The sequence below is a fragment of the Calidris pugnax genome, unplaced genomic scaffold, assembly GCF_001431845.1.
Source record: "Calidris pugnax isolate Ruff unplaced genomic scaffold, ASM143184v1 scaffold38, whole genome shotgun sequence".
Classification (NCBI taxonomy): domain Eukaryota; kingdom Metazoa; phylum Chordata; class Aves; order Charadriiformes; family Scolopacidae; genus Calidris; species Calidris pugnax.
In genome coordinates, this window is record NW_015090995.1 from 6004761 (window position 1) to 6015796 (window position 11036).

Genomic DNA, 11036 nt, shown 5'->3' on the forward strand with positions numbered 1-11036 from the left:
ACTCCTGAGGCGTGAGGCGGGCGATGCCTCTCGCCGCCGGGCGCCTGGTTCCCGGGGCGCGGCGGCGCTCGGCGGCGGCCCCTGCCCCTGCTGCCCCCTCGGGCGCCCCGAGAGCAGGTACGAGCCGAGGAGCGCGGAGGGAAGGAAGGGGGAGCGCGGTTCGGAGGCGCCCCGCTGGCGGGAGAGGGGGCAGGGAGGGTTTGCTGTCATTTACTCTCCACCACCCGGTTTGAAATGTTGAGGGGGAGACGGGGCTGCCCCGGGCCGGGAGCGGAGGGAGCCGCTCTGCCGGCGGCGGGTCGGGCGGGAGGCGGCGCGGGGAGCCCCGCGGTTCTGAGAGCTCCTCGACGGGGCTTCCCCCTCCAGCAGCTCCGCAGGCGCTTTCCGAGAGGGACAGGAGGGGCGGAGGCGGGGGAATTTAAGAGGAGTTTTACAAGTGGCCGCCTTGTCCCCCCCGTCCCCCCCCAAGCTTGCAACCTGCTTTGCCTCCCCTCGCAGCCTCTGCTCCGGGCCGTTTTCACTGGGGAATTCTTCTTTCTCTCCTTACCTGTCTCAAAAGGTTTGACTGTAGGTACTGAAGCGGGGATCGACGGCGCATAAAGATGCTGAAGGGTGTTTGGTTGCTCAGTTTGTTAACAGTGGCTGGGATCTCGCGGACAGAGAGTCGCAAACCTGCCAAAGACATTTGCAGCAAGAGCCGCTGCCCTTGTGAGGAGAAGGAGAACGTGCTGAACATTAATTGTGAAAACAAAGGATTTACAACCGTCAGCCTCCTCCTGCCACCACCATCCAAGATCTACCAGCTGTTCCTCAACGGGAACGCGCTGACCCGCCTGTTCCCCAATGAGTTCGTCAACTACTCCAATGCCGTGACACTCCACTTGGGCAACAACGACATGCAGGAGATCCGCACAGGGGCCTTCAGCGGCCTCCGCACCCTCAAGAGGCTGCACCTCAATAACAACAAGCTGGAAGTGCTGAAGGAGGACACGTTTCTGGGCTTGGAGAGTCTGGAGTACCTGCAGGCCGATTACAATTACATCAGTGCCATTGAGGCGGGGGCCTTCAGCAAGCTAAACAAGCTCAAGGTGCTGATTCTCAATGACAACCTCCTGCTGTCCCTGCCCAGCAATGTCTTCCGCTTCGTGCTCCTCACTCACCTGGACCTACGGGGCAACCGTCTGAAGATGATGCCTTTTGCTGGTGTGCTGGAGCACATTGGAGGCATCATGGAAATCCAGCTGGAGGAAAATCCTTGGAACTGCACCTGCGACTTGCTGCCACTCAAGGCCTGGCTAGACACCATCACCGTGTTTGTGGGTGAGATAGTCTGCGAAACCCCCTTCAGGCTTCATGGGAAAGATGTGACCCAGCTCACCAGGCAAGATCTCTGCCCTAGGAAAAGCTCCAGTGATTCAAACCAGAGGGAAAAACACCCTGTCCTCTCAGACCCACACATCTCGAGGCTATCGCCCACAGCCAACTCTGCTATCAACCCTACCAGAGCCCCAAAAGCCAGCCGGCCACCCAAAACCAGGAACCGCCCCACACCCCGCGTCACTGTGTCAAAAGACAGACAAATATTCGGACCTATCATGGTTTACCAGACAAAGTCTCCTATGCCCATCACCTGCCCAGCTGGCTGCATCTGTACTTCACAGAGCTCGGACAACGGCTTAAACGTGAACTGCCAAGAGAAAAAGATAAGTAACATCTCCGATCTCCACCCTAGGCCCACCAGTCCAAAGAAACTTTACCTTACCAGTAACTATCTGCAAGTCATTTATAGAACCGATCTCGTAGAGTACAGCTCTCTGGATTTGTTACACCTAGGAAATAACAGAATTGCAGTGATACAAGAGGGTGCCTTTACAAACCTCACAAGTTTACGTAGACTTTATCTTAATGGCAACTACCTTGAGATTCTGTACCCATCTATGTTTGCCGGGCTGCACAGCCTGCAATATCTCTACCTAGAGTACAATGTCATTAAGGAGATCCTGCCACGCACCTTTGATGCTCTGAGTAATCTTCATCTGTTATTTCTCAATAACAACCTGCTCAGATCCTTGCCTGACAACGTCTTCGGCGGCACTTCCCTCACCAGACTCAACCTTAGAAACAACCATTTCTCACACCTGCCCGTGAGAGGAGTCTTGGACCAGCTCTCGGCTCTCATTCAGATAGACCTCCAGGAGAACCCTTGGGACTGCACATGTGACATCCTGGGGCTGAGGAACTGGATCGAGCAAGTCACTAACCAGAACAACCAGCAGTCAAATCCCCCCGTAGTTATCAACGAAGTCATATGTGAGTCTCCCACCAAGCACTCTGGAGAGCATCTGAAATTCCTGAGCAAAGAAGCTATCTGCCCAGAGAACCCCAACTTGTCAGATTCTTCTCTCCTCTCCATGAATCAGAACACAGATACACCCCATCTCCTTGGTGTCTCGCCCAGCTCCTACCCAGAAATACACACCGAAGTTCCGCTGTCTGTCTTAATTTTAGGCTTGCTGGTTGTGTTTATTTTGTCAGTCTGTTTTGGGGCAGGCCTATTTGTCTTTGTCCTTAAGCGCCGGAAGGGAGTGCAAAGCATGCCCAGCAGTGCAAACAACTTAGATATAAGTTCATTTCAGCTCCAGTATGGGTCTTACAACACTGAGACCCATGATAAAACTGAAGGACATGTTTATAACTACATCCCCCCTCCTGTTGGACAGATGTGCCAAAACCCGATCTACATGCAAAAGGAAGGGGATCCAGTTGCCTACTACAGGAATCTCCATGAGTTTAGCTATAGCAATCTTGACCACAAAAAGGAAGACCCCACCAGTCTCGCATTTACAATCAGTGCAGCTGAATTACTGGAAAAGCAATCCTCGCCAAGGGAACCAGAGCTTCTGTATCAAAATATTGCAGAAAGGGTCAAGGAACTCCCCGCCGGAGGATTAGTTCATTATAACTTTTGCACCTTACCCAAAAGGCAGTTTGCCCCTTCATATGAATCAAGACGCCAAAACCAGGACAGGATAAATAAAACTGTTTTATATGGAACTCCCAGGAAATATTTTGCAGAACAGTCTAAACCGGAGCACCCTTTACTCCAAGGAAAGCTACAAACAGAACCAGACTACCTCGAAGTTCTGGAAAAACAAACTGCAATCAGTCAGCTGTGAGGGGGGAGGTGGGAGATAAAATTTTTAAATGAGCTCAGCATCACATTTGATTCAGTCTGAACTCAGTGCTGATGTCATCTGTCGCATTCCCAACATTTCCACTTTTTAAATTAGAGAGGGAGTGAGAGAGAAATGGAACCCTTACAGCATAGCAGGGATATGGTGTTGCTTTTGCAACGTTCCCTTTAAATTATTTCTATATCTCTCTCCTTTTGACCCTTCTGTAGGAACTGTCACTGCAAATGTATGTTTCTGTAATAGATCTTGCATAATTCTTTTTAATTCAAAAGGAAATGAGGAAGGGGGTCTTTGGGGTTTCTGTTGTTTTGGGTTTTTTTTCTTTCATTTCAAAGTGGAAACTTAATGTATTATGTAGAAGATCTCCAAAGATCTTTTTCCTGGACTATGACATTCTTTTGTAAATAATAATATACAGTACTGCTGTTTCAATTACCAAGTATAGCCACTGGGCGTCACTTTTTTGTGTTAAAGTGCCTTTGCACTTTAAGTACATTATTACTTAATTGTTGCTCTTAGCTTTGATAAATTGAACCTATTTTAATGTGTTGTATTTTTGAAATTAAAAAAAAATTGTAAAATAGATCTATATGTCAGCTGCATTAAATCAGAAGGTTTGATTTATAGGAAAGCTGCCCTTTAAATGAATCTAGTTCTAGGACCTTACAGACTCAAATGTAAATTATTGGGGTATTTTTTCCCTCTAGGTTTGTTTAGAGTGATTCACTGAGAAGATTTAGCAATGGACTAGAGGTTATCAAATGCCTCAGCTGGGAGTAACAGCTCATTAATAAAAGACATTTAACACAATATCATAGTGAACTGAACAATTAATGTCCTTCTTAATACATGGCATTGCAGCTCTAACTCAGTAATGTTCAGTAGTTTAAGATTATTTTCATACTTTAGAGAACATTACTCATATTTTATGCATTAAATTAGGTATTTTTATACATTTTATGACAGAGTTTATATTTGTAACTTTTTTGGACTGCAATTAACATGTCCTTTTCCTGCCACATACATATTTTCTTTGTAAGCAGGGACACCAGCAGGGGTCATCCCACACCTCATTAAATTTGTTAACAATACAGGCAAATGAACCAATGCCAAAAGTAAAATTTGAACCTGGGTCTCTGGAATCCTCCAAATCAAGGTAGCAGAAGTCAGTATGTTCATCACACTAACTTTCAGTAGTCTGAACTATGTCAAGTTTTCAGTCTCTAAAGCAAAAGGAATACTGCAATAATTCTAATCTACCAGAGAAAACTACTAATGAGTTCATTATCTTAAATTTTATAAAATGTTTCAAGTTAACTGAATTCCATTCTCAACATTGGTTTTCTTAAGCCCATCAGTGAACAAACAGTAAGTCTTCTTTCCCATTAAATCAGGCCTGTTTTACTTCAAGCTTTACGTTACCACCTTCAATTTACATTTCCTTCACGGAAAATATTGAAACCATTTTTATTAACAAGTATACAGTCAAACTTTATTAAGCCTTATTAGGTTCTAAATAATTTTTAGATGCAAACATTATTGTGCGATTTAAACAAACAGCCCTTATTTACAACAAAAACAGTTTTGTTTTGTCTATTGTAAATCCTTATGCAACTGGGATGGTGATCTGCATATAAAGTAGGCCAGGCTTTTCAATTCCTTATTAAAGCAATTGATGGAGTCTGAAAGAAGCACACTGTTTCCTTTTCATAAATAGGTTACTGCACATAATAATCCTTTATTATCATGCGGAGATTGAAGTGGCCTCTGCTGACTGATTTTTAGAGCTTTACTATAGTTAATAATACAGTATCTAGAACTTTGAGAAATTTTCAGCAATAGCATTTGAGCTATAAATAACTACAATCAAAGTTGTTCTAATCAGGACTTTGCCAAAAGGAAGTTGCTTTATATTTAAGAGCTAACGAGGCTTTGCCCGTATATTGCCAGATATCTGAGTCATTCAGTAAACTGTCTTCTAATGATTTTTGTGACATCTGAGTACATTAATATGCTAACATGTCAATTCTTTATGTTTAGAGTCCATAGCATCTATGGCTGTTCATTAGATCAGGTTTAAAACTGAAGTGCTACAATGAACTACTGAAGAATCAGCCTTCAAAATGGTCTCACTTCAAGAAGGAGGCGAAATGGTATCGCATTAGTTGAACTTGGAACGTTTGACTGGAATAGCATCCATCTTTGAGTGAGGTACTTGTTTGAAAGCTTCCAGTAGTGATTGTCTTATTATGGCTCCTTTCCCTGGGTAATTAAAAGCATCTATTCCTAAAACCTTAAGAAAAGTATAAGTATTATTTTAAAGTAAAGTTATTAACTCTTTCCACTTACGATTTTAGTATTGCCTGCAAAAGAAGTACCATGTTTTATCAGGCACTCTAGCTAGGATATTATTATTTATTATTCTCTAGTGAACCAGAACCAATTACAGGTTTTTTGCTCAGAAAAATGCCGGGGTTTCCTACAAAAATGTTTTCAATTTTCTAGTGTTTGCAAACAACAGAGATAGAGCATTGATTCTTTTAGTAATTTTATCTTGTTTATTTTTACTGTTTCAGTCCCAGACTGTCTTAATATGTTTGCTTTGGTAGCACAGACATCTTTTACAGAGGTTCCTGTTGCTTTAGATTTCCTTATCTTTCCTAGTGGAATTTATTTAGCGGCTAGATTTTATTTTGCATCACCAGTACCAACTTAAAAATCATTATTGCTGTAGATATTTTGGGTTTGTTTTTATATCCTTCAGCTGACATCTATTAAGAAATTCTTTTCATAGTGTGTCTAGGTGAGAGAGAAGGAGATTTTTTTCAGTTACGCTTAAAGAGATTTGTTTAACAGGGAAAGTGTGTCGGCAGCTGCTGTGTAGAAGGTCTCTACATTTCTTTAGCTGTGCAGCCCTGGAAGCTGCTGCTTGTTAGGGGAGAGCTGCTTGCCTGAGTTATGGCTTGATAATGAGTCTGAAAAAAATTTTCCTTCATAGTTAGAAAAGTTGAACTGTGAAAATTACGTAACCAGGTTAGCAAAGTAATTTTTTCTTCAGGAAAATGGGATGCAAATAGTTTTCTTTCTTTGTGAGTTTTCTTTTGTGAAAAGGGACATAATGACCTTTACAGAAACAGTCATGGTGCAGACTGAAGCACTGTTAAAACTATGCAGTTATCTCCAGTGAAAATGAGGGCCAGTACACTTCCAGTGCATGGATACATTTTTAAGAGATCTTTCTGTGTAAGCATGAAGTAACGTTTAGCAATGATCTTAGAAACTGGATTTCAATATGTAACTTCCATGGCAAAATGGAGAGAGATGCTAACCTTACACTGTGCCCAGATTGCCCTACGGTTCCTAGGCAGACATGTCTCTCCTGGGGTGATGCTGTGGCTTTCCTAACAACAGAACACACCCAGAAGATGACAAGTTAATTGCCCTCCCTTTTTTTTCCCTACAAAACAAATGCCACTTTTTCAAAAGGGTCTGTACTTTCTATCTGGGTTCTCAGGTCTGCTGCAGAGCCACTCCAAATGCCCATTGGTAGTCCCCCTTTCTGCAGTCTCTTTCTTCCATCAGATTTGATCTTTTTAGGTTCCAGAATTTGCTCAGTTCCTACCTCACCTCCATTATTGGCTTCTCAAGTCCTCACCATGTAATGCCCCAACCTTTCCCCTCATATCTGTACCTTTAGGCTCTCCTTTTCTTCTCTAGCTAGCTCTAGAGGACCTATTTCAGCCTTGAAGGGAATTAATGTCCCTGCTCTACTGACAGCTCAGCCCTTATCTCCTCCTGTGATATTGCTGAGTAGCCCCATGTGAAATGAGACACCTGATCCCAGTGGTGAATAGGCTGGAGGAAGGTCTGCATAGCTATTCTCTCTTCTACTCATTGAGCAGAGGAGAAAAGGATCAAATAGCATTTCAGCTTCCACGCAGGATTGTGCCAGCCCTGGCTATGCAAGCAGCATTTCTGAGAAAGAACAAATGGATGTGCTGTCTGGAGCTACAGACATCACATCGCACTTTGCTGTAATTTCAGTGAGTTGTCTTCAGCATGGGTTAATCTTGCCAAAATTAGCTTCTAAAATTTAAGACTCAGACTGGTTGTGTGGGGTCTCTGCAGTAAATAGCAAAACCCAGGTTGTTCAAAGGTGATTTATTCCTTCCCAAAATATATGGCACGAATTTGGCTACAGATACGCTTGCTTTTTTTCTGGTAACTGCAGAGAAGATAGATAATGAGCACTGATTAGATAGCTAATTCCCACATAGCTGCAGTCAGCCCAGCCTGATCGTTTTCTAGCATACCCACATGAAACATATATGCTCTGCTGAGTATCTGCCAGTCTCTTCCCCAAGACATTTCCATTCTGTCCCTGAGAGAAATGTTCCTTGTAGTGTTTATAGCCTGCTTCAGTCAAAGGCACTGGCTTTTTATAACACCTTCTTGTGCTGATAGAGAACTATACAGTAGGGTTTAGTTTGGTTTTCTTTTTCTTCCCATCAACACTTGAGTTTGTAAAATAAAAATCAAACTTTTTAAAGTTAGAAGCTGTAATTAGTAGTGTCAAAATAAGGATACCAACAAGTTAAATTGCATAAATAAAATTCTTAAAGAATACTGATCTTGTATAGGAATACGAGTGCCATAATTTTGAACTGCTCATGAGTGAAATGAGATACTGGAAATGTTAATGAAACTTCTTAGGCTTTTACAGGCTAATCACTGATACAGTTTATGATTTTTCATATTACTGTTTTTGCAGACAATAAATGCCATTTAACGGAGAGAGAAGAAAAAAAAAAACCCTATTCCCCAAAGTCCCTCCCCCAACCATACAATTCCAAACCAAGACATAAATTAACTTATGCAGATGATGTGACATTTCTTGTATTTTTCCCTTCACTTTTTCAAAGTGTTCTGTCGGTGAAGTACAAAAGTTATTCTTTTGTAAGAGGATCATTAAGTCTGTTTGGATTATTGATCTCATAGCTTTTCTGGGCACAAGGCCAATCATTTTGACTAAGGTTTTTAATCCTAGCTAATGAGGGAGGTGGATTAATGAGAAGTTTTTTGTTGTTTTTTGTTATTGGCGGGTTGGTTGGATTTTTTGAACCAGTAGATTGACATGTTTATGAATACAGATGAATAGATCATTTTGAATGAAAGAAATGTTGGAGCTGCAATCGGAGATGCAGTCATTCTAAAGACCAAATAGACTCAAGAGTATGAGTGAAGTCTGAAAAACAAGAAATCATAAAACTGGTTTTCCTCCTGAGATGATAAACACAGAGTACATTTGAGTACAGCAGTGGCTTTTGTAACATGCTGTTAAACATTTGGAGGGATGAATTTAGAAGCCAGATGCACCTCCATTCTCTTCAAGGATGTTCAGGTAACTGAAGTGTTCAGAATTTGGTTCTCATCTCTGATTGTTGCCCTATTTGTTCATGCATCTAAATAACCACTGCTAATGGTAATTTACCACTATGTTTGAAGAAGTAATCAAGATGAAGTTTGGAAGAGAAGAATTAGTAGCAGTATTTCCAAATCTTTTTTATCACTATTTTTAAAAATACAATGAATCAACCCTTTGTGTAATTAACACCATAGTCTTTTAACTTCTAATGTCCTTTGTAAAAACTAACTTTTCAGCAAACTGTTCAGATCAATATACGTGGATAGTTACAAAACAAGAGCAATGCAAAACCTTGTTGCTGATCTGAAAAAGGAAGGTGGCACTGTCACTTAGAAATAGAGACAATGTAAATCCGTATTTGCAGTATAACAGAAATTGCACTAAAATTACAAAATGTCTGCAATGCGACGTCAGGATTCTTTATGGTGACAGAACAGGTACAGAGTTGCGTCTTAGCAACACAGATTCCTTGTATCTTCTTTTGATGCCCTGCTTGTGTATTGCTCCCCAGAGCCAGATGTGTTAGGCACCAATTATCTTCTGAGTAGGAGGAAGTACAGACATTTTAAGAATTCTGTCTGCATTGGAAAAGGCACGTCTAATGTATATAGACCTGTTGCAGTTATCTCCTCTTGAGATAAGACCCATTTCCATACAAAAGCCTGGAAAATAATCCCCTCGAGATCACTGATAATATGACAGAGTCTATTTTAAGCCATCTTGATTTTTGTTCTGAGAGCCTCCCGTCTGAGAGGAATTGGGGTTGAGGCAGGTTTTTTTCCATGCTATAAACTTTTTTCCTTCTCCCCAGGGATTTGTTACTGACTTGGTACATGCCAGTATCATAGCTGGACAGCTAAAATGAACAGAATATTCTGAGAGAAATGTGAAAATGTAATGAGTACATGTAATTCTCTTCTAATCACAAAAGATCAAGCAACATAATTCTGAATCAAATCTGTCACAGTGTCTTCTAGAGGTCTCGGGGTACCGTCAAATCTGAGCAATTCAGATGAAGAATTTTGTTAGCTTGACACCTGAGCGGCTCCAGTGGAGTCCTCTGGGAGTGGCACCAGTGATAAGAATCTCACCAGGGCAGTCACTGGATTTACCGAAGTGTGAGTGCAGAGGAGAGAGAAAAGTGGTTATGTCCTCTTACCATCACTTAAAATGCCATTTGGGAGTTTTCCAGACTGAATGCTTACTCACATAAATCTGAAGTCAGCATACTCCAAGTTTATACCTGAGTCACTAAGTAGCAGATTTTCAGTAATGTCTGAGTACCCCATGATGTGACCTTTTGGCTTAAAGTGAGGCCAAAATCTTAACTGCTATCACCTCTCCGGCTCCTGGGCCTCCTGGGAGGGCGAGGTTTTGCTTGGAATCTCAAATTTATTATATCTTTGCTAAAATTTAATTCTTGGTTATTCCTGACTGTATTCTTGCTGTGGAGGACAAGTAGAATATATTCAGCTAAGTCTATGTTTGTCCTTTATCTTCTTTCACAAGTAGCCAAGTTCCCCAAGTACCAGGGCAGCTGAGACTCGAAACGCTCAGAAGAGTTTCAGAAACTCAGTGATCCATTCAAGTGAGCAAAGCTTTAGCAAAGCTTTACTGCTCCCATCACATCTGCTGTGTTCTGCTGAGCTGTTGCTTCTATTCAGATGTATTCCAACTTGAAACACATACACACTAATAAGTACCTGTGGAAAACCTTACAATATTCAGCTTACATGCTTACTTACAATAGAAAAAAGAGGGGGGAACATAGAGGCTAGGAAAAGCCTTCCAAATTTTCTGGGCTTTTTTTCTGAAGGTTTCAGAGGGGCTTATTATGATTATTAGTGAATCAGAAGGAAACCTAACAATGCCTGTGTGGGGTTTTTTTGTGTTTTTATGCACAATAGTGGACAAAAAAATAAGGGGAGGTCCTTTATCATTCTCTTAACTCTCAAGATGCTAGAAGTAGACTACCAGAAAGCTAAGGACTTTGGCGCTCATAAATCAAAGAGCTTACACAAATGCCTATTTTTTGTGCAACTTCTAAAGGGAAGTAGTACAAGCCAGCTTTCCTAAGGGCTAAGGGAACTGGACAGGCAATTCTCTTGGACAGTTAGAAATCCTAGACTTAAAGTTATACCAGATATACTGCAATTCAGGCACAAGCACGGCTCATGAAAAGACAATGATAGTGGGGAAAATGCTTAATGCTACAGTTCACACTTTAATTACCGGTGTAGTTTTTAGCTTGTTTTCTGAGACCATATTTACCATCCCATCTAACTCATAAGCGACTTACCAAAACTGAGTGGATAATTCTTATTTATTAGTGTGGCCTTCTTTTCCATAACACAATGTTTACAAATTTGTTTGCTGGTGGCTTATGTTTTCCATGGCTTCTCATTGTTCTCCAAATA

At 41.7% G+C, this 11036-nt stretch overlaps 1 protein-coding gene across 2 annotated transcripts in view; it reads left to right on the forward strand.

Moving 5' to 3' along the window:
- SLITRK2 (SLIT and NTRK like family member 2) overlaps positions 1 to 4004 on the forward strand; it is a 4537-nt gene extending 533 nt beyond the window's left edge. Inside the window, exons 1-2 of one of the 2 annotated variants that reach the window (XM_014955208.1) lie at positions 1 to 117; positions 560 to 4004. In XM_014955208.1, coding sequence (XP_014810694.1) covers positions 603 to 3176 — 2574 coding nt within the window. In that variant the 5' untranslated portion in view covers positions 1 to 117; positions 560 to 602 and the 3' untranslated portion in view covers positions 3177 to 4004. The remainder of the gene's footprint in view (positions 118 to 559) is intronic. The other variant, XM_014955209.1, reaches the window with a different exon arrangement.
- The last annotated feature ends 7032 nt before the right edge of the window (positions 4005 to 11036 follow it).